Here is a 24,351-nt window from a genome sequence, read left to right on the forward strand (position 1 = left end):
AGGTAAATTGAGGGAAAAAATGAGCAAAATTGAGGGAAACAAGAGCACAATTGATGGGGAAAAAGAGGAAACTTGAGGTAAAAAAAAGAGAATTTTGAAAAAAAAGAGATGAAATGTGATATAAAAAGAAATGAAACTTGATGGAAAAAAAAGAGGAACATTGAGGAGGAAAAAAAAGGGTAACATTCAGAAGAAGCAATGAAAATTGAGGGGGAAACATGGAAAATTGAGAAAAAAAAAGAGGAAAATTTAGGAAAAAAAGAGAAATATTTATGAAAGAAAAGGAACATTGAGAAAAAAGAAATAAAGTTGAGAAAAATAGGAAATTTCAGGGAAAAAGAGATTAACATTTAGAAAAAAAGAGATGAAACCTGAGGTAAAAAGAGATGAAACTTGAAAGAAAAATAGATGAAACTTGAGAAAAAAAGGGGAATGTTGAGGAAAAAAAGAGACAGAAATTGAGAAAAACAGAGAGAACAATTGGGAAGAAAGAAAAAAATATAGAGGAAAAAAGAGGAAACTTGAGGGGAAAAAGAGAGGAAACTTGAGGAAAAAGAGAGGAAATTTGAGAAAGAGAGGAACATTGACCAAAAAGGGAAAGTTCAGAAAAAGATGAAACTTTGGAACAAAAAAAAGGGAAATTGAAGAGAAAAAAAATTGGACAATTGAGAAGAAAAAGAGATGACAATTGAGGAAAAATTAGATAAGAAAGAGATTAAGATTTAGGAAAAAGAGAAACATTGGGAAGAAAGAGGAAAATTGAGGGAAAAAATTAGCAAAATTGAGGGAAACAAGAGCACAATTGATGGGGAAAAAGAGGAAACTTGAGGTAAAAAAAAAGAGAATAATTGAAGAAAAAAGAGATGAAATGTGATATAAAAAGAAATGAAACTTGATGAAAAAAAAGAGGAACATTGAGGAGGAAAAAAAGGGTAAAATTCAGAAGAAGCAATGAAAATTGAGGGGGAAAAATGGAAAATTGAGAAAAAACAGAGGAAAATTTAGGAAAAAAAGAGAAATATTTACGAAAGAAAAGGAACATTGAGAAAAAAGAAATAAAGTCGCGAAAAAAAGGAAAATTGAGGGAAAAAGAGATTAACATTTAGAAAAAAAGAGATGAAACCTGAGGTAAAAAGAGATGAAACTTGAAATAAAAATAGATGAAACTTGAGAAAAAAAAAGGGGGGAATGTTGAGGAAAAAAGGAGACAGAAATTGAGAAAAACAGAGAGAACAATTGGGAAGGAAGAAAAAAATATAGAGGAAAAAAGAGGAAACTTGAGGGGAAAAAGAGCGGAAACTTGAGGAAAAAGAGAGGAAATTTGAGAAAGAGAGGAACATTGACCAAAAAGGGAAAGTTCAGAAAAAGATGAAACTTTGGAACAAAAAAAAGGGAAATTGAAGGGAAAAAAAATTGGACAATTGAGAAGAAAAAGAGATGACAATTGAGGAAAAATTAGATAAGAAAGAGATTAAGATTTAGGAAAAAGAGAAACATTGGGAAGAAAGAGGAAAATTGAGGGAAAAAATGAGCAAAATTGAGGGAAACAAGAGCACAATTGATGGGGAAAAAGAGGAAACTTGAGGTAAAAACAAAAGAGAATTTTGAAAAAAAAAAAGAGATGAAATGTGATATAAAAAGAAATGAAACTTGATGAAAAAAAAGAGGAACATTGAGGAGGAAAAAAAAGGGTAAAATTCAGAAGAAGCAATGAAAATTGAGGGGGAAAAATGGAAAATTGAGGAAAAAAAGAGGAAAATTGAGGAAAAAAGAGAAATATTTATGAAAGAAAAGGAAATTGAGAAAAAAGAAATAAAGTTGACAAAAAAAGGAAATTTGAGGGAAAAAGAGATTAACATTTAGAAAAAAAGAGATGAAACCTGAGGTAAAAAGAGATGAAACTTGAAAGAAAAATAGATGAAACTTGAGAAAATGAGGGGAATGTTGAGGAAAAAAAGAGACAGAAATTGAGAATAACAGAGAGAAAAATTGGGAAGAAAGAAAAAAATATAGAGGAAAAAAGAGGAAATTTGAGGGGGAAAAGAGAGGAAACTTGAGGAAAAAGAGAGGAAAATTGAGAAAGAGAGGAACATTGACCAAAAAAGGAAACTTCAGAAAAAGATGAAATTTCAGAAGAAAAAAAAAGGGAAAATGAAGAGAAAAAAAAATTGGAAAGTTGAGGAAAAAAATGGGAACATTTAGAAAAAAAGGAGATGAAACCTGAGGTAAAAAGAGATGAAACTTGAAATAAAAATAAATTAAACTTGAGGGAAAAAAAGGGGAATGTTGAGGAAAAAAAGAAACAGAAATTGAGAAAAACAGAGAGAACAATTGGGAAGAAAGAAAAAAATATAGAGGAAAAAAAGAGGAAACTTGAGGGGAAAAAGAGAGGAAACTTGAGGAAAAAGAGAGGAAAATTGAGAAAGAGAGGAACATTGACCAAAAAGGGAAACTTCAGAAAAAGATGAAACTTTAGAACAAAAAAAAAGGAAATTGAAGAAAAAACAAATTGGACAATTGAGAAGAAAAGGAGATGACAATTGAGGAAAAATTAGATAAGAAAGAGATTAAGATTTAGGAAAAAGAGAAACATTGGGAAGAAAGAGGAAAATTGAGGGAAAAAATTAGCAAAATTGAGGGAAACAAGAGCACAATTGATGGGGAAAAAGAGGAAACTTGAGGTAAAAACAAAAGAGAATTTTGAAAAAAAAGACATGAAATGTGATATAAAAAGAAATGAAACTTGATGAAAAAAAAGAGGAACATTGAGGAGGGAAAAGGGTAAAATTCAGAAGAAGCAATGAAAATTGGGGGGGAAACATGGAAAATTGAGAAAAAAAAGAAGAAAATTTAGGAAAAAAGAGAAATATTTATGAAAGAAAAGGAAATTGAGAAAAAAGAAATAAAGTTGAGAAAAAAAGGAAATTTGAGGGAAAAAGAGATTAACATTTAGAAAAAAAGAGATGAAACCTGAGGTAAAAAGAGATGAAACTTGAGAAAAAAAGGGGAATGTTGAGGAAAAAAAGAGACAGAAATTGAGAAAAACAGTGACAACAATACAGGAAAAAAGAGGAAACTTGAGGGGAAAAAGAGAGGAAACTTGAGGAAAAAGAGAGGAAAATTGACCAAAAAGATGAAACTTTAGAAGAAAAAAAGAAGGAAATTGAAGAGAAAAAAAAATGGAAAATTGAGGAAAAAAATTTGAAAATTGAGAAGAAAAAGAGATGACAATCGAGGAAAAATTAGAAGAGAAAGAGATGAAAATTTAGGAAAAAGAGCAAAATTGGGAAGAAAGCGCACAATTGATGGGAAAAAGAGGAAACTTGAGGTAAAAACAAAAGACAAATTAAAAAAAAAAAAGACATGAAATGTGATATAAAAATAAATGAAACTTGATGAAAAAAAGAGGAACATTGAGGAGGAAAAAAAAGGGTAAAATTCAGAAGAAGCAATGAAAATTTAGGGGGAAACATGGAAAATTGAGAAAAAAAAGAGGAAAATTTAGGAAAAAAAGGGAAATATTTATGAAAGAAAAGGAAATTGACAAAAAAGAAATAAATTTGAGAAAAATAGGAAATTTGAGGGAAAAAGAGATTAACATTTAGAAAAAAAGAGATGAAACCTGAGGTAAAAAGAGATGAAACTTGAAAGAAAAATAGATGAAACTTGAGAAAAAAAGGGGAATGTTGTGGAAAAAAAGAGACAGAAATTGAGAAAAACAGTGACAACAATACAGGAAAAAAGAGGAAACTTGAGGGGAAAAAGAGAGGAAATTGAGGAAAAAGAAAGGAACATTGACCAAAAAGGGACACTTCAGAAAAAGATGAAACTTTAGAAGAAAAAAAGAAGGAAATTGAAGAGAAAAAAAAAATGGAAAATTGAGGAAAAAAATTGGAAAATTGAGAAGAAAAAGAGATGACAATCGAGGAAAAATTAGATGAGAAAGAGATTAAAATTTAGGAAAAAGAGCAATATTGGGAAGAAAGAGCACAATTGATGGGAAAAAGAGGAAACTTGAGGTAAAAAAAAAGACAAATTAAAAAAAAAAGACATGAAATGTGATATAAAAAGAAATGAAACTTGATGAAAAAAAAAGGAACATTGAGGAGGAAAAAAAGGGTAAAATTCAGAAGAAGCAATGAAAATTGAGGGGGAAAAAAGGAAAATTGAGAAAAAAAAGAGGAAAATTTAGGAAAATAAGAGAAATATTTATGAAAGAAAAGGAAATTGAGAAAAAAGAAATAAAGTTGAGAAAAATAGGAAATTTGAGGGAAAAAAAGATTGACATTTAGAAAAAAAGAGATGAAACTTGAAATAAAAATAAATGAAACTTGAGAAAAAAAAAGGGGAATGTTGAGGAAAAAAAGAGACAGAAATTGAGAAAAACAGAGAGAACAATTGGGAAGAAAGAAAAAAATACAGAGGAAAAAAGAGGAAACTTGAGGGGAAAAAGAGAGCAAACTTGAGGAAAAAGAGAGGAAAATTGAGAAAGAGAGGAACATTGACCAAAAAGGGAAAGTTCAGAAAAAGATGAAACTTCAGAAGAAAAAAAAAAGGGAAAATGAAGAGAGAAAAAAATTGGAAAATTGAGGAAAAAAATTGGAAAATTGAGAAAAAAAAGAGATGACAATCGAGGAAAAATTAGATGAGAAAGAGATTAAAATTTAGAAAAAAGAGCAAAATTGGGAAGAAAGAGGAACATTGAGGGAAAAAAGAGCAAAATTGAGGGAAACAAGAGCAAAAAGAAGAAACTTGAGGTAAAAACAAAAGAGAATTTTGAAAAATTGAAATGTGATATAAAAAGAAATGAAACTTGATTAAAAAATGAGGAAAATTGAGGAAAAAGAGGAACATTGACAAAAAGAGAAAAATTCAGAAAAAGATGAACATTCAGGGAAAAAGAGGGGGAAAAAAATTAAAAAATTGAGGAAAAAAAGAGATGAAAATTGAGGAAAAAAATAAATGAAAATTTAGGGGGGAAAGGGATGAAAATTGAGGGGAAAAAAGATGAAATTTGAGGAAAAAAAAGAGATAAAACTTGAGAACCAGAGAGGAAAATTTACAAAAAATACAGCGTCGCCGATACCAGCCTGAATTTTACTTGGTATCGGATGGGAAAGAAAATCAGTGGTATCAGTTTTCATGTGAGTGATGACGTGTATCAGTGAGCACAACATGGTATCCAAACATCCATCCAATATACAAGTGTGATGGTGTGTATCAGTGTGCACTACATGGTATCCAAACATCCATCCAATATACAAGTGTGATGGTGTGTATCAGTGAGCACTACATGGTATCCAAACATCCATCCAATATACAAGTGTGATGGTGTGTATCAGTGTGCACTACATGGTATCCAAACATCCATCCAATATACAAGTGTGATGGTGTGTATCAGTGAGCACTACATGGTATCCAAACATCCATCCAATATACAAGTGTGATGGTGTGTATCAGTGAGCACTACATGGTATCCAAACATCCATCCAATATACAAGTGTGATCCCGTGTATCAGTCTGCACAACATGGTATCCAAACATCCATCCAATATACAAGTGTGATGGTGTGTATCAGTCTGCACTACATGGTATCCAAACATCCATCCAATATACAAGTGTGATGGTGTGTATCAGTGTGCACTACATGGTATCCAAACATCCATCCAATATACAAGTGTGATCCCATGTATCAGTGTGCACTACATGGTATCCAAACATCCATCCAATATACAAGTGTGATGGTGTGTATCAGTGTGCACTACATGGTATCCAAACATCCATCCAATATACAAGTGTGATGGTGTGTATCAGTGAGCACTACATGGTATCCAAACATCCATCCAATATACAAGTGTGATGGTGTGTATCAGTGTGCACCACATGGTATCCAAACATCCATCCAATATACAAGTGTGTATCAGTGAGCACTACATGGTATCCAAACATCCATCCAATATACAAGTGTGATGGTGTGTATCAGTGTGCACTACATGGTATCCAAACATCCATCCAATATACAAGTGTGATGGTGTGTATCAGTGTGCACTACATGGTATCCAAACATCCATCCAATATACAAGTGTGATGGTGTGTATCAGTGAGCACTACATGGTATCCAAACATCCATCCAATATACAAGTGTGATGGTGTGTATCAGTGAGCACTACATGGTATCCAAACATCCATCCAATATACAAGTGTGATCCCGTGTATCAGTGTGCACTACATGGTATCCAAACATCCATCCTATATACAAGTGTGTATCAGTGAGCACTACATGGTATCCAAACATCCATCCAATATACAAGTGTGATGGTGTGTATCAGTGTGCACTACATGGTATCCAAACATCCATCCAATATACAAGTGTGATGGTGTGTATCAGTGAGCACTACATGGTATCCAAACATCCATCCAATATACAAGTGTGATGGTGTGTATCAGTGAGCACTACATGGTATCCAAACATCCATCCAATATACAAGTGTGATCCCGTGTATCAGTCTGCACAACATGGTATCCAAACATCCATCCAATATACAAGTGTGATGGTGTGTATCAGTCTGCACTACATGGTATCCAAACATCCATCCAATATACAAGTGTGATCCCGTGTATCAGTGTGCACTACATGGTATCCAAACATCCATCCAATATACAAGTGTGATCCCATGTATCAGTGTGCACTACATGGTATCCAAACATCCATCCAATATACAAGTGTGATCCCGTGTATCAGTGTGCACTACATGGTATCCAAACATCCATCCAATATACAAGTGTGATGGTGTGTATCAGTGTGCACTACATGGTATCCAAACATCCATCCAATATACAAGTGTGATGGTGTGTATCAGTGAGCACTACATGGTATCCAAACATCCATCCAATATACAAGTGTGATCCCGTGTATCAGTGAGCACTACATGGTATCCAAACATCCATCCAATATACAAGTGTGTATCAGTGAGCACTACATGGTATCCAAACATCCATCCAATATACAAGTGTGATGGCGTCTATCAGTCTGCACTACATGGTATCCAAACATCCATCCAATATACAAGTGTGATGGCGTGTATCAGTCTGCACTACATGGTATCCAAACATCCATCCAGTATACAAGTGTGATGACGTGTATCAGTGAGCACTACATGGTATCCAAACATCCATCCAATATACAAGTGTGATGGCGTGTATCAGTGTGCACAACATGGTATCCAAACATCCATCCAATATACAAGTGTGATGGTGTGTATCAGTGTGCACTACATGGTATCCAAACATCCATCCAATATACAAGTGTGATGGTGTGTATCAGTGTGCACTACATGGTATCCAAACATCCATCCAATATACAAGTGTGATGGTGTGTATCAGTGAGCACAACATGGTATCCAAACATCCATCCAATATACAAGTGTGATGGTGTGTATCAGTGTGCACTACATGGTATCCAAACATCCATCCAATATACAAGTGTGATGGTGTGTATCAGTGTGCACTACATGGTATCCAAACATCCATCCAATATACAAGTGTGATCCCATGTATCAGTGTGCACTACATGGTATCCAAACATCCATCCAATATACAAGTGTGATGGTGTGTATCAGTGTGCACTACATGGTATCCAAACATCCATCCAATATACAAGTGTGATGGTGTGTATCAGTGAGCACTACATGGTATCCAAACATCCATCCAATATACAAGTGTGATGGTGTGTATCAGTGTGCACCACATGGTATCCAAACATCCATCCAATATACAAGTGTGTATCAGTGAGCACTACATGGTATCCAAACATCCATCCAATATACAAGTGTGATGGTGTGTATCAGTGTGCACTACATGGTATCCAAACATCCATCCAATATACAAGTGTGATGGTGTGTATCAGTGTGCACTACATGGTATCCAAACATCCATCCAATATACAAGTGTGATGGTGTGTATCAGTGTGCACTACATGGTATCCAAACATCCATCCAATATACAAGTGTGATGGTGTGTATCAGTGAGCACTACATGGTATCCAAACATCCATCCAATATACAAGTGTGATGGTGTGTATCAGTGAGCACTACATGGTATCCAAACATCCATCCAATATACAAGTGTGATCCCGTGTATCAGTCTGCACAACATGGTATCCAAACATCCATCCAATATACAAGTGTGATGGTGTGTATCAGTCTGCACTACATGGTATCCAAACATCCATCCAATATACAAGTGTGATCCCGTGTATCAGTGTGCACTACATGGTATCCAAACATCCATCCAATATACAAGTGTGATCCCATGTATCAGTGTGCACTACATGGTATCCAAACATCCATCCAATATACAAGTGTGATCCCGTGTATCAGTGTGCACTACATGGTATCCAAACATCCATCCAATATACAAGTGTGATGGTGTGTATCAGTGTGCACTACATGGTATCCAAACATCCATCCAATATACAAGTGTGATGGTGTGTATCAGTGAGCACTACATGGTATCCAAACATCCATCCAATATACAAGTGTGATGGTGTGTATCAGTGTGCACCACATGGTATCCAAACATCCATCCAATATACAAGTGTGTATCAGTGAGCACTACATGGTATCCAAACATCCATCCAATATACAAGTGTGATGGTGTGTATCAGTGTGCACTACATGGTATCCAAACATCCATCCAATATACAAGTGTGATGGTGTGTATCAGTGTGCACTACATGGTATCCAAACATCCATCCAATATACAAGTGTGATGGTGTGTATCAGTGAGCACTACATGGTATCCAAACATCCATCCAATATACAAGTGTGATCCCGTGTATCAGTCTGCACAACATGGTATCCAAACATCCATCCAATATACAAGTGTGATGGTGTGTATCAGTGTGCACTACATGGTATCCAAACATCCATCCAATATACAAGTGTGATCCCGTGTATCAGTGTGCACTACATGGTATCCAAACATCCATCCAATATACAAGTGTGATGGTGTGTATCAGTGTGCACTACATGGTATCCAAACATCCATCCAATATACAAGTGTGATGGTGTGTATCAGTGAGCACTACATGGTATCCAAACATCCATCCAATATACAAGTGTGATGGTGTGTATCAGTGTGCACTACATGGTATCCAAACATCCATCCAATATACAAGTGTGATGGTGTGTATCAGTGTGCACTACATGGTATCCAAACATCCATCCAATATACAAGTGTGATCTCCTGTATCAGTGTGCACTACATGGTATCCAAACATCCATCCAATATACAAGTGTGATGGTGTGTATCAGTGTGCACTACATGGTATCCAAACATCCATCCAATATACAAGTGTGATCCCGTGTATCAGTGAGCACCACATGGTATCCAAACATCCATCCAATATACAAGTGTGATGGCGTGTATCAGTGAGCACAACATGGTATCCAAACGTCCATCCAATATACAAGTGTGTATCAGTGTGCACTACATGGTATCCAAACATCCATCCAATATACAAGTGTGATCCCATGTATCAGTGAGCACAACATGGTATCCAAACATCCATCCAATATACAAGTGTGATGGCGTGTATCAGTCTGCACCACATGGTATCCAAACATCCATCCAATATACAAGTGTGTATCAGTGTGCACTACATGGTATCCAAACATCCATCCAATATACAAGTGTGTATCAGTGTGCACTACATGGTATCCAAACATCCATCCAATATACAAGTGTGATCCCGTGTATCAGTGAGCACAACATGGTATCCAAACATCCATCCAATATATGGCGTGTATCAGTCTGCACTACATGTTGTTTAAACCAATAATACAATGCATTGATGATTCAGCCTCTTTACTGAGTACGTTTGCAAAATAAAGCACTAAAGGGCTCAAGTTGTGTTAGCTGTGCTGCACGTAGACGTGCTTAGGCTTAGGCTGTGGAGGTGGATCACAAGAAAATGTGACGCCTCTGCAAAAACTATGTGTTGTTAAGTTTAGCAAAAAAGGGAAGAAGAACATTTCCTCTTTTCTACACTCTTACTACACTTGTGATATTTATGGGACGTATCATTCTTCTCCTGAGGGACAAGTACACTAACTCCACCCGCAGACTGTGACTCAAATAAGGTCTATTACGGGTGCACCACAAATATAGGGCCGATACTGTCAAAATGTCAAAAAATAGCCGATTTAAAAGGGGTGATATTTCCTACATTGAAAACTCTTCCTTGTGGTCTACCTAACATGTATCGGTGCTGCTTTCTCACCATTTTTTTCCCCAAAAGTGTCCTCTTGTCGCCATCTTTGTTGTAGTTTTTAGCGCTTCCATAGTGTGTCTACATGCACCCTTTGTTGACAAGAAGATACGATCTCTTCGTTGAGGAGAAGTAACATACTTAAGGGAGAAGATTCAAAAGATCCCACAAATTCCCGCTGCTAGCGGCTAAAGCTAACAAACACAGCTTAATGTCACAGGTTACTAGGCAACAGGCCCCGCCTTTTGAAGAAGCGCACACACAACTTCTCTCAACTGCATATGCAAGATATTTGAAGGTTGTTTTTTTTAAAGGGGAACATTATCACAATTTCAAAAGGGTTAAAAACAATAAAAATCAGTTCCCAGTGGCTTGTTGTATTTTTTGATGTTTTTTTCAAAATTTTACCGGTCTCGGAATATCCCCAAATAAAGCTTTAAAGTGCCTTATTTTCGCTATCTTCCAAACCACTATCCATTTCCCTGTGACGTCACACAGTGCTGCCAATGTAAACAAACAATGGGAATACCACAGCAAGATATAGCGACATTAGCTCGGATTCAAACTCGGATTTCAGCGACTTAAGCGATTCAACAGATTACGCATGTATTGAAACGGATGGTTGGAGTATGAAAGTATTGAAGAAGAAACTGAAGCTATTGAGCGAATAGCTATTGACGCTATTCATAGCCATAGCATGGCCGAATAGCTGCGTTAGCATCGCCGGTAAAATGTGCGGACCAAACGATCAGGACTTTCGCATCTTTTGACACTGGAGCAACTTAAATCCGTCGATTGGTAAGTGTTTGTTTCGCATTAAATGTGGGTGGAAGGAAACGTAATATAGTTGCAAATGCATCTACAGGTTATCCATACATCTCTGTGCCATGTCTGCTTTAGCACCGCCGGTAATTAGCATGTTAGCATCGATTAGCGTAGCATGTTAGCATCGATTAGCTGGCAGTCAACATCAACAAAACTCACCTTTGTGATTTCGTTGACTATCGTTGCAAATGCATCTACAGGTTATCCATACAGCTCTGTGCCATGTCTGCTTTAGCGCCGCCGGTAATTAGCATGTTAGCATCGATTAGCGTAGCATGTTAGCATTGATTAGCGGGCAGTCAACATCAACAAAACTCACCTTTGTGATTTCGTTGAATATCGTTGCAAATGCATCTGCAGGTTATCCATACATCTCTGTGCCATGTCTGCTTTAGCACCGCCGGTAATTAGCATGTTAGCATCGATTAGCGTAGCATGTTAGCATCGATTAGCTGGCAGTCAACATCAACAAAACTCACCCTTGTGATTTCGTTGACTATCGTTGCAAATGCATCTGCAGGTTATCCATACATCTCTGTGCCATGTCTGCTTTAGCACCGCCGGTAAATAGCATGTTAGCATCGATTAGCGTAGCATGCTAGCATCGATTGGCTAGCAGTCACGCCGCGACCAAATATATCTGATTAGCACATAAGTCAACATCAACAAAACTCACCTTTGTGATTTCGTTGACTTTATCGTTGCAAATGCATCTGCAGGTTATCCATACATCTCTGTGCCATGTCTGCTTTAGCACCGCCGGTAATTAGCATGTTAGCATCGATTAGCGTAGCATGTTAGCATCGATTGGCTAGCAGTCACGCCGCGACCAAATATGTCTGATTAGCACATAAGTCAACATCAACAAACTCATATTTTTGATTTAGTTGACTTTATCGTTGCAAATGCATCTGCAGGTTATCCATACTACTCTGTGCCATGTCTGCTTTAGCACCGCCGGTAATTAGCATGTTAGCATCGATTAGCGTAGCATGTTAGCATCGATTGGCTAGCAGTCACGCTGCGACCAAATATGTCTGATTAGCACATAAGTCAACATCAACAAACTCATATTTTTGATTTAGTTGACTTTATAGTTGCAAATGCATCTACAGGTTATCCATACTACTCTGTGCCATGTCTGCTTTAGCACCGCCGGTAATTACCATGTTAGCATCGATTAGCGTAGCATGTTAGCATCGATTGGCTAGCAGTCACGCTGCGACCAAATATGTCTGATTAGCACATAAGTCAACATCAACAAACTCATATTTTTGATTTAGTTGACTTTATAGTTGCAAATGCATCTGCAGGTTATCCATACATCTCTGTGCCATGTCTGTCTTAGCATCGCCGGTCAAATGTGGAGACACTCTGGCACATTCAATGGGGGTCTGGCGGCAGACACTTTGGCATCTTGGGGCCAGTGGTGCAACTTGAATCCCTCCCTGTTAGTGTTGTTACACCCTCCGACAACACACCGACGAGGCATGATGTCTCCAAGGTTCCAAAAAATAGTCAAAAAAACGGAAAATAACAGAGCTGAGACCCGGTGTTTGTAATGTGTTGAAAATGAAAATGGCGGCTGTGTTACCTCGGTGACGTCACATTCTGATGTCATCGCCTCCAGCGCGATAAACAGAAAGGCGTTTAATTCGCCAAAATTCACCCATTTAGAGTTTGGAAATCGGTTCAAAAAATAGATGGTCTTTTTTTCTGCACCATCAAGGTATATATTGACGCTTACATAGGTCTGCTGATAATGTTCCCCTTTAAAGACACGTATCAATTACTTTCATTAAAGAGTAATTCCACGAGTAGATGGTTTTTTTTGTATTGTAACAAGTTACTATAAAGAATTCCTTTTTAAAAGTAATTTCCAGACCACTGCCCACAACAAGAGGAGGGAGAAAAATAAAATATGTATTGACTACAATTGCGGACTCGCGCAAAACACTTAGGGTACATTTTCATACCTTATATGGAGATAGCGGCTGAGAGGAAGTTCCAAATGGAATTATCAAAGAGGCCAAGATTGTTTTATAAATATCTCCGCTGACCCCCTGTCTTTATCCCACCACTCCGCACAGGGACGCCAACCATGGTCGCTCGCATGAGAGGCAAGCCCGCTGACAGTTGAGCTAAAAGCTATAAAGCTTCAAGCAGCTAAATTGCGCCAAACATGAATAAGTGTTGGGTGTGTTTTGCATTTCATCCCCATTTGTAATGGATTTAAATGGGTGTGATTTATATATTTTTTATGGGGGGAAAAAAGAAGAAAATTGAAGGGGGAAAAAGCGAAAAATATAGGAATAAAAATGAATAAACATTTTGAAAAAAAGTTGAAAAATCACATAAAAAGAGATGAAACTTGAGAAAAAGAGAGGAAAATACAGAAAGAGAGATGACAATGGAGGGGAAAAAGAGGGAAATGAAGGGAAACAATGGAAGAAAATTGAGGAAAATAGAGGAAAAATTAGAAAAAAAGGATGAAGATTAACAGAAAAGAGAAAAATTGAGGTGAAAAAAGAGATAAAAGTTGAAGAAAAACGTTGAACATTTTGATTAAAAGAGAGAAAAATTGAGGAAAAGAGATTAAATGTTTAAGAACAAAAGAGATGAAACTTAAGAAAAAGAGGGGAAAATTGAGGGGGCGGGAGGAAGACGAAACCTGAGGGGAAAAAAACAGACAAAACGTGGAAAAATTATGAAACTTGAGGAAAAAGGATGAAAATTTAGATCAAAAGAGATGAAAATTGAGGAAAAGTGAAGAAAAGTGAAGAAAAATTTAGTAAAAAAGGAAAATTTATGTAAAAAGAAGAAAATTGAGAATTGTTTTTGAAAAATTTTAGAAAAAAAGATGAAAGTTGAAGAAAAAAAGAGGGAAATTGAGGAAAAAAGATGAAAATTGAGAAAAAAAAACGACATTGAAAAAAGAGATGAAACTTAAGGGGAAAAAAGGAAAATTGCTAGGGAAAAAAGAGAAAAATTGAGGTGAAAAAAGAGGAAACCTGAGAAGGAAAGAAATCGATGAAACTTGAAGAAAAACGATGAACATTTTGATTAAAAGAGAGGAAAATGGAGCAAAAGAGATGAAAATTTAAGAAAAAAAGAGATGAAACTTAAGAAAAAGAGGGGAAAATTGAGGGGGGGGAAAAAAGGAAATGAGGAAAAAGGATGAACATTTAGATCAAAAGACATTAAAATTTAGGGGAAAAAAGAGAATTAAGAAAAAAAAATGGAGAAAAAAAATGGAAAAATTTAGAAAAAAGAGAAAAGTTGAGGAAAAAAGAGGGGAATTGAGGAAAAGGGGGTGAATTGAGAAAAAAAAAGAGGAAAATTGAGGGGGAAAAAAGAGATGAGAATTGAGAAAAAAGACATGAAAATTGAGAAAAAAAGAGGAACATTGAGAAAAAGTACATCATCATATCGGTATTACTGACACTATCCTTCATTCTACTTGGTATCGGCTCGGAAAGAAAGGCAGTAGTATCGCACATCACTAGTACCTCAGTTTTCATACGCCCCATTTTTGCCCGTGTTTTCGTATACCATCGTACAGCCAACTCATTTGGATTTTTTTTATGGTGCATGGATGTTTTTTTATAATATCCAGAAAGTTGAGTGAGCAGGTTATGTGTGACCATGTGTGTTGATATCACATATTTGTTTGCAGCATGACTAGGGAAGGTTGTTTGCATTGGGTCATACAAGTACATAATGGAAGACGTCGCTCGGTTCCGCCTGGTGTACCAACATGTCATCGACGATACGGGATTATTATCAACACAAGTGAGGGTGCTTAGAAAAAGAAAGAGCGAAATAATGTGACTCTCACCCTGGATTTGAAGGCCAGGAGGATCTTGGGCAGAAAAAGGACAAAGCATTTGAGGGCGATGGTGGCGAACTTGAGGACAAAGTCGGTGATGCCCACCGCCCAGACCAGGTCAAAGAAGTCAAAGTTGCTGAGGTTGGGCTTTGAAAAGCAGAGGCTGCAAGACACGGACAAACCACAATCAGCAGCGCCAGCGTGGACTTGGACGGGACCACACGGTGTGCCACAATGCCATGGTGGAACAAAACCAAAAACGGTCCAAACAAAACCAAAAGTACTCACAAGAAAAGCAGACAAGAACAGGAAGTCTGCCGACAGAAAGAACAAATGAAGACAAAACTGAATCCAAAGTAAAGGATGATCCAGGTGAAGGGACTTACCTTCTGTAGAGCTCCTCCTGGCTGAAGGCGTAGTACACGTAGGCCACGTTGCCACCCAGGAACAACATGATCCACACCGCAACCATGATGGAGCGCTCCTCCTGAAACACATGCAAACTTACGATCCATCCCGATAATCAACATTCCGCTCCTCCTGATGATCCCTTGTCTCTTCCCCTCCCACGCACGCATTTATCTGTGGCGCTACCTGCACGCGCCTCAACAGCTTCGACTAAGCGTCAGTGACAAAGATACAACAACAAAAATATAGTACGCACCTGACTAGAATTACTGCCGGGTCAAACTCGTTTCGCAAAATAATCAGCGCATGCTTAGCATTACCGCCGGCTCAGAATTAACGCCGGGTCAAACTCGTTTCGCAAAATATTATTTTTATTAGCGCATGTCTAGAATTTCCACAGGGTCAAACTCGTCACGTCACAAGTGACACTTCACCTGTCATCATTTCCAAAATGGAGGAGGCTGATTTCAATCACTTGAAATCGCATAAAGGGAAGAAGATTAAGAGCTATTCAGTAAGATTTAAGGTCCAAGCTATTGAATATGCTAAAAAGAACAGTAAGCAGCTATGTTTTATTAATATACCGTAGCTGCGTGTGTCAAATATGAGTCATTAAGTAACTCCCGCCTCCTGGTGGTAGAGGGCGCTAGTGATCCTTCTTGCGACTACTCGGCTGCAGAAGAAGTGAAAACAAGCAGCAAGAGTGTTTATTCTTTCCTCTCGCTTGCACTTTTAACACGGGGGATTACATATCTAAAATAAAACAGACTTTCAATGGATGCAGGAGGTAATAAAGGAAGATCTCCATCGAGACAGAGAGACTTTTAAAACTGAAGAAAGATAAGGAAGACTTCTATAAACAAGTTATCGATGCTTTTGATCGGAAGGAGCTGCGCATGGACTTCATTTATAAGTAAAGGTAAGATCATAATAATGTGCTTTTCATGATGGTATCCTTACATCACACTCAAATCTTTAAGCGCAGGCCTAAACTTACCGCATGCCTTTGGTAAGCGCCGGAGTGAGAAGAGGTTTTAAATTAATTAACGGTACACTATATTGCCAAAAGTATTAAGGCACCATGAATTTGAAGTGCCATCCCATGGAATTGTCCAAAATGTTTTGGTATCCCGGAGCATTCAAAGTTCCTTCCAACTCCTGAAAAACCAACCTCACACCATAATTCCTCCTCCACCCAATTTAACACTGAGCACATTGCAGTCCGAAATGTAGCGTTCGCCTGGCAACCTCCAGATTGCCAGATGGAAAGGCGTGACTCATCAGTCCAGAGAAGGCGTCTCCACTGCTCTAGAGTCCAGTGGTGATGTCCTTTACACCACTGCATCCCACACTTTGCAATGGACTTGGTGACGTATGGCTTAGATGCAGCCGCTCGGCCTTGTAAACCCATTCCATGGAGCTCTCTGCGTACTGTACGTGGGCTAATTGGGAGGTCACATGAAATTTGGAGCTCTGTAGCAACTGACTGTGCAGAAAGTCTTTGCACTATGCTGACCTGTCAGTTTACGTAAGCCTACCACTTGGTGGCTGAGTTGCTGTTGTTCCCAAACTCTTCACTTTTCTTATAATAAAGTCGACTTTGGAATATTTAAGAGCGAGGAAATTTCACGACACAGGTGGCATCCGATGACAGTTCCACGCTGGAAATCACTGAAAGCGGCCCATTCTTTCACAAATGTTTGTAGAAACCGTCTCCATGCCTAAGTGCTTGATTTGATACACCGGGCCAAGTGATTAGGGCAACTGATTGTCATCATTTGGATGGTTGGCCAAATACTTTTAGCAATATAGTGTATGTATTAGTTAGGATTAAATCATCTTTGCTTCTTCCTACTCCTTTTTGGACATGTTGTAAAGAGATATGAAATGATGTGTTGTATCATATTATAACCAGAGGTGGGTAGAGAAGCCAGAAATTGTACTCAAGTAAGAGTACTGTTACTTTAGAGATGTATTACTCAAGTAAAAGTAAGGAGTAGTCACCCAAATATTTACTTGAGTAAAAGTAAAAAGTAAGTTGTGAAAAAACTACTCAAGTACTGAGTAACTGATGAGTAACCTGTTTGTTTAATGATGACGGCAACAAGTAATGCACAAAAACATAAAAATAGCAATGAGCAAATTCAGAGCCAGGAATATCTCTTAAGCAACTAAAACAATATTATATATTAAATAATAATACATTAAAATAAAAAAAAATTAAGGCAAATTGAGCCACAATAACTTAACAACACCATAGGCTCAGTAGGCATTGATTGATTGATTGATTGATTAAAACTTGTATTAGTAGATTGCACAGTACAGTACATATTCCGTACAATTGACCACTAAATGGTAACACCCTAATAAGTTTTTCAACGTTAATCAATTACTCAATAAATGACCAAGTCGAGGTGATCTACTTCATATATACATACACACATACATACACACACATTATATATGTATATACCTTTATATATACAGTATATAATTTATATTTATTTATTTTGCCGTTTTTGTTGACATGTTGAAGGTGTTTTAATGAATATACATGCATGTTTAACACATAGATTCCCGTCTTTCATGAAGACAAGAATATAAGTTGGTGTATTACCTGATTCTGATGACTTGCATTGATTGGAATCAGACAGTATAGTTCTGATAACGTCCCGGTTTTCAGATGGAGGAGAAAAAAAGTTCCTCCTTCCTGTCTAATACCACATGAAAGTCGTTGTTTTTTGGCATCTTATTTGTCCAGCTTCCATATTGGTTTTTATACACTTTACAAGAAATACATTGGCGGCAAACTCCGTAGCTTGCTAGCTTGTTTGCGCTGGCTTCCGGAGACTCTTATTTTGTTAGCGCAGGCGCGATGGAGCGGCGCTTTTATTGTGAAGACAGGAACTGTGCGGTCAGTCTTTAGGCTTTTGACGGGAAGTACGGTTGAAATAAAAAGTGTCTTTTTTCCTTTGCACTTTTGATTGATTGATTGATACTTTTATTAGTAGATTGCACAGTATCATCAATCAATCAATCAATGTTTATTTATATAGCCCCAAATCACAAATGTCTCAAAGGACTGCACAAATCATTACGACTACAACATCCTCGGAAGAACCCACAAAAGGGCAAGGAAAACTCACACCCAGTGGGCAGGGAGAATTCACATCCAGTGGGACGCCAGTGACAATGCTGACTATGAGAAACCTTGGAGAGGACCTCAGATGTGGGCAACCCCCCCCCCCTCTAGGGGACCGAAAGCAATGGATGTCGAGCGGGTCTAACATGATACTGTGAAAGTTCAATCCATAGTGGCTCCAAGACAGCAGTGAGAGTCCCGTCCACAGGAAACCATCTCAAGCGGATCAGCAGCGTAGAGATGTCCCCAACCGATACAGGCGAGCGGTCCATCCTGGGTCCCGACGAGCGGTCCATCCTGGGTCTCGACTCTGGACAGTCAGTACTTCATCCATGGTCATCGGACCGGACCCCCTCTTTTTTCCTTTACACTTTTGATTGATTGATTGATACTTTTATTATTAGATTGCACAGTACAGTACATATTCCGTACAATTGACCACTAAAAGGTAACACCCCAATAAGTTTTTCAACATGTCGGGTTCTACGTGTGACGGTCACGTGACCACCTGGCTCCGTTTGATTGGTCCAACGTCACCAGTGACTGCATTTGATTGGTGAAACGCAGGCATGTGTAGTTCCTACTTTGAATGCGTGTCTGACAGAATCAAAACAAACAAAGCGTGCATTAACAGATCGATTAAAAAAAAAAAAGTAGCGACCTGATTGCAGATAAATGGAGCGGAGTAACAGTAACAGTAAATTAACAGTTCGAGATGCCACCTCAGTAGAAGCATTTAAGTCTCACCTTAAAACTCATTTGTATACTCTAGCCTTTAAATAGACTCCCTTTTTAGACCAGTTGATCTGCCGTTTCTCTTCTTTTTTCTTCTATGTCCCACTCTCCTTTGTGGAGGGAGTCCGGTCCGATCCGGTGGCCATGTACTGCTCGCCTGTGTATCGGCTGGGGACATCTCTGCGCTGCTGATCAGCCTCCGCTTGGGATGGTTTCCTACTGGCTCTGCTGTGAACGGGACTCTCGCTGCTGTGTTGGATCCGCTTTGGACTGGACTCTCGCGACTGTGTTGGATCCATTATGGATTGATCTTTCACAGTATCATGTTAGACCCGCTCGACATCCATTGCTTTCCTCCTCTCCAAGGTTCTCATAGTCATCATTGTCACCGACGTCCCACTGGGTGTGAGTTTTTCCTTGCCCTTATGTGGGCCTACCGAGGATGTCGTAGTGGTTTGTGCAGCCCTTTGAGACACCAGTGATTTAGGGCTATATAAGTAAACATTGATTGATTGATTGATTGAAAAGTAGCGTTTCTTCTCTATAAATATACTCAAGTAAAAGTAAAAGTATGTTGCATTAAATTTACTCCTAGAAGTACAATTTATCCCCAAAGTTACTCAAGTAGATGTAACGGAGTAAATGTAGCGCGTTACTACCCACTTCTGTGTATAAGTGTGTTCATCTTCAAAATAAACTCAACAAAAAAATATATATTTTTATTTTGAAGTTGACGTCTCTATTGTCCTTGACTGACAGTCCAAACATGTTATTACAAGATTCACATCCGAACCGTAATTCTTACTCATACCGATTTGGAATCGATGTATACTTTTCTAAATGGGATTAAGTGTGTTCATGCTCGGTTGGTTGCCGACTTATGTTGTTACATATTGCCTCATTTCCTCTTGTTCTGTTTTTAGCGCTGCAGCTATTAATTTTAATCATAGAGTAGTTAAAGCCTCAATATGTACTTTGGGGACAATAGTTCAAATTCATGTCTGCATTACTTTCTATTTACCTTCTTTACTTTGTTTACCTTCTATAGTCGTCGTTTAACCATTTATGTACTTTCTTTTACCTTCTATATAACTTATTTGACCTTTTATGTAGCTTTTTTGGGCGGCATAGCTCGGTTGGTAGAGTGGGCGTGCCAGCAACTTGAGGGTTGCAGGTTCGATTCCCGCTTCCGCCATCCTAGTCACTGCCGTTGTGTCCTTGGGCAAGACACTTTACCCACCTGCTCTCAGTGCCACCCACACCGGTTTACATGTAACTTAGATATTGGGTGTCACTGTGTAAAAGCGCTTTGAGAAAGGCGCTATATAAATATAATTCACTTCACTTTTTATTGAACTTTTTTTATCTTGTATTTAACATATTTCAACTTATATTTGACTTATTTTACCTTTTATTAGGGTCCGCCCTGCCTATGGCAAAGGACTCCACTAACCCTAATAAAAAAACCAAACCCCAAAACTCAAAATTGTGCTCTAGCGCCCCCTAGGAATACAACACGGACAAACTACTCCTAGGAAGAAAACAAAGACAAAACTGCTTGTGACTTCCGGTAGGAATGTCAGAGAGACATGAAACAAAAACCTCTATGTAGGTCTGACTTAGACCTACATTTGAATAATTAACATACTTTGGCAAAAATCAACAGGAAGCTTGATATTTTCACTTCAATACAACAACTGCATTACTTTCACAATGCATTAAATAGTGGGACGAAGGCGTCTTAAGCCCTAGGGCTCGGGGGCAGCAGCCCAAGGCGCGCTCGCACCTTCGCACCCTAATTTGACCCCCTTAACATGCTTCAAAACTCACCAAAATTGACACACACATCAGTATGGAGCGGCAGACCAACTTATTAAGCAACCAAACCCCAAAAATGAAAATTGCGCGCTAGCGCCCCCTAGGAAGAAACAAAAAACAGACTGCTTGTAACTTCCGTTAGGAATGTCGTGGAGAGATTAAACAAAAACCTCTGTGTAGGTCTGACTTAGACCTACATTTCCAATAAAAAACGTCTATACCCAAAATCAACAGAAATTTTGCAAAAACTCATTCAAAGCCACATTTTCGTGAAAAATGCTATTTTTGGCTCTTTGAGCTGTAATTTGACCCCCTTAAAATGCTTCAAAACTCACCAAACTTGGCACACACATCAGGACTGGCCGAAATTGCGATCTAGTGAAAAAACCAAACCTTAAAACTAAAAATTGCGCTCTATTGCAATTTTTGAATAAAACACAAAAAACTGCTCCTAGGAAGAGGAAACAGATAAAACTGCTTGTAACTTCTGGTAGGAATGTTGGATAGACATGAAACAAAAACCTCAATGTAGGTCTCACTTAGACCTACATTTTGATAGGTGGCATCTTTCAGTTGAAATCAACAGGAAGTTGGCAATTACCCCTTCAAAATAAAAGTTTTGTAAAAAGCCGTCACCTTTTTCCAGACAAAACTGCTTGTAACTTCTGTTAGGAATGTCGTAGAGACATGAAACAAAGACCTCTATGTTGGTTTGACTAAGATCGGGACTCGGGACACGGCGGCGGCGGCCAACGGCGGACCCGACCAACGCTGCTTGCAGCTTTAATTTTAGCTTGTACCTTTTATTTACTTTCTTTTATTTTCTAATTTAACTTGTTTAATATTTATTTACATCCCATTTAACATTTTTTTTAAAGTTATTTTATCTTCTAAACTATTTTTACATTTTATTACCTTCTTTGGCCGTTGTTTACTTTTAACTTCTATGTTCCTTTACCTTTTATTTACCTTCTTTTACTTTTTATATTGTAGTTACCTTATTTTACTTTTTATATACTACTTTTATCATTTAATTTACTTTATTTTACCTTTTAGAAATCTATCATTTACTGTTTATTTACCTTCTATTTACCAGCTTTTACTTTTTATTCACCATTATTTACCTTCTTTTACCTTTGATTGACTTATTTCACCTTGTATTTACCTCATTTTTTCTTCCATTTCCATTTTTTCACATTATTTGACATTTTTTTTTTGCCTTCTTTACCTTTAATTCACTCCTAGTAACCTCCTTTTACAAACCCCGTTTCCATATGAGTTGGGAAATTGTGTTAGATGTAAATATAAACAGAATACAATGATTTGCAAATCCTTTTCAAGCCATATTCAGTTGAATATGCTACAAAGACAACATATTTCATGTTCAAACTCATAAACATTTTTTTTGTTTGCCAATAATCATTAACTTTAGAATTTGATGCCAGCAACATGTGACAAAGAAGTTGGGAAAGTTGGCAATAAATGCTGATAAAGTTGAGGGATGCTCATCAAACACTTATTTTGGAACATCCCACAGGTGTGCAGGCTAATTGGGAACAGGTGGGTGCCATGATTGGCTATAAAAGCAGCTTCCATGAAATGCTAAGTAATTCCCAAACAAGGATGGGGTGAGGGTCACCACTTTGTAAGCAAATTGTTGAACAGTTTTAGAACAACATTTCTCAACGAGTTATTGCAAGGAATTTAGGAATTTTACCATCTACTGTCCGTAAAATCATCAAAAGTTTCAAAGAATCTTGAGAAACCACTGCACATAAGCGATGATATTACGTACTTTTGATCCCTCAGGCGGTACTGCACCAAAAACCGACATCCGTGTGTAAAGGATATCACCACACGGGCTCAGGAACACTTCATAAAACCACTGTCAGTAACTACAGTTGGTCGCTACATCTGTAAGTGCGAGTTAAAACTCTACTATGCAAAGCGAAAGCCATTTATCAACAACACCCAGGCTGGGCCCGAGCTCATCTAAGATGGACTGATGCAAAGTGGAAAAGAGTTCCGTGGTCTGACGAGTCCACATTTCAAATTATATTTGGAAATTGCGGACGTGGTGTCCTCCAGAACAAAGTGGAAAATAACCATCCGGATTGTTATAGGCGCAAAGTTCAAAAGCCAGCATGTGTGATGGCATGGGGGTGCATTAGTGCCCAAGGCATGGGTAACTTACACATCTGTGAGGGCACCAATAATGCTAAATGGTCCACACAGGTTTTGTTGTCATCCAAGCAACAATATCATGGACGCCCCTGCTTATTTGAGCAAAACAATGCAAAGCCACGTGTTACAACAGCGTGGCTTCGTAGTAAAAGAGTGCGGGTACTTTCCTGTCCAGACATGTCTCCCATGGAAAATGTGTGGCGCATTATGAAGCGTAAAATACGACAACAACTTACCAACTTACCGGTAAGCTGTATATCAAGCAAGAATGGTAAAGAATTCCAATATCAAAGCTTCAACAATTAGTTTCCTCAGTTTCAGTTTCAGGATGCCACCCGAACGCCTCCCGAGGGAGGTGTTTAGGGCACGTCCAACCGGTAGGAGGCCACGGGGAAGACCCAGGACACGTTGGGAAGACTATGTCTCCCGGCTGGCCTGGGAACGCCTCGGGATCCCCCGGGCAGAGCTAGACGAAGTGGCTGGGGAGAGGGAAGTCTGGGCTTCCCTGCTTAGGCTGCTGCCCCCGCGACCCGACCTCGGATAAGCGGAAGAAGATGGATGGATGGATGGAAGTTTCCAAACGTTTATTGAGTGTTGTTAAAAGAAAATGTGATGTAACACATTGGTGAACATGCCCTTTCCCAACTACTTTGGCACGTGTTGCAGCCATGAAATTATAAGTTAATTATTATTTGCAAAAAAAAAAAAGTTTATGAGTTTGAACATCAAATATGTTGTCTTTGTAGCATATTCAACTGAATATGGCTTGAAAAGGATTTGCAAATCATTGTATTCTGTTTATATTTACATCGAACACAATTTCCCAACTCATATGGAAACGGGGTTTGTACTTTGTGCTGCCTTCTAATTATTATTCACCGTCTTTACCGCACACTCTTGGCATTCTCTCGATGAGCTTCAAGCACACCTGTGAAGTGAAAACCATTTCTTGAGGCTCATCCAGAGAATGCCAAGAGTGTGCAAAGCCGTAATCACAGCAAAGGGTGGCTATTTTGAAGAAACTGAATATAAAACATGTTTTCACTTATTTCACCTTTTTCTTGTTAAGTACATAACTCCACATGTGTTCTTTCATAGTTTTGATGTGACAATCTACAATGTAAATAGTCATGAAAATAA

General features: G+C 38.1%; 1 protein-coding gene across 1 annotated transcript in view; it reads right to left on the bottom strand.

Annotated features, from left to right (window-relative positions):
- rnft2 (ring finger protein, transmembrane 2) overlaps positions 1-24,351 on the bottom strand; it is a 99,327-nt gene that overhangs the window by 69,594 nt on the left and 5,382 nt on the right. The window contains exons 5-6 of the mRNA XM_061894285.1: positions 15,311-15,411; positions 14,934-15,087 (exon numbers count right to left, since the gene is read on the bottom strand). Of these exons, the coding sequence (XP_061750269.1) occupies positions 14,934-15,087; positions 15,311-15,411 (255 nt within the window). The remainder of the gene's footprint in view (positions 1-14,933; positions 15,088-15,310; positions 15,412-24,351) is intronic.

The sequence above is a fragment of the Nerophis ophidion genome, linkage group LG01 (genome assembly GCF_033978795.1).
Source record: "Nerophis ophidion isolate RoL-2023_Sa linkage group LG01, RoL_Noph_v1.0, whole genome shotgun sequence".
NCBI lineage: Eukaryota > Metazoa > Chordata > Actinopteri > Syngnathiformes > Syngnathidae > Nerophis > Nerophis ophidion.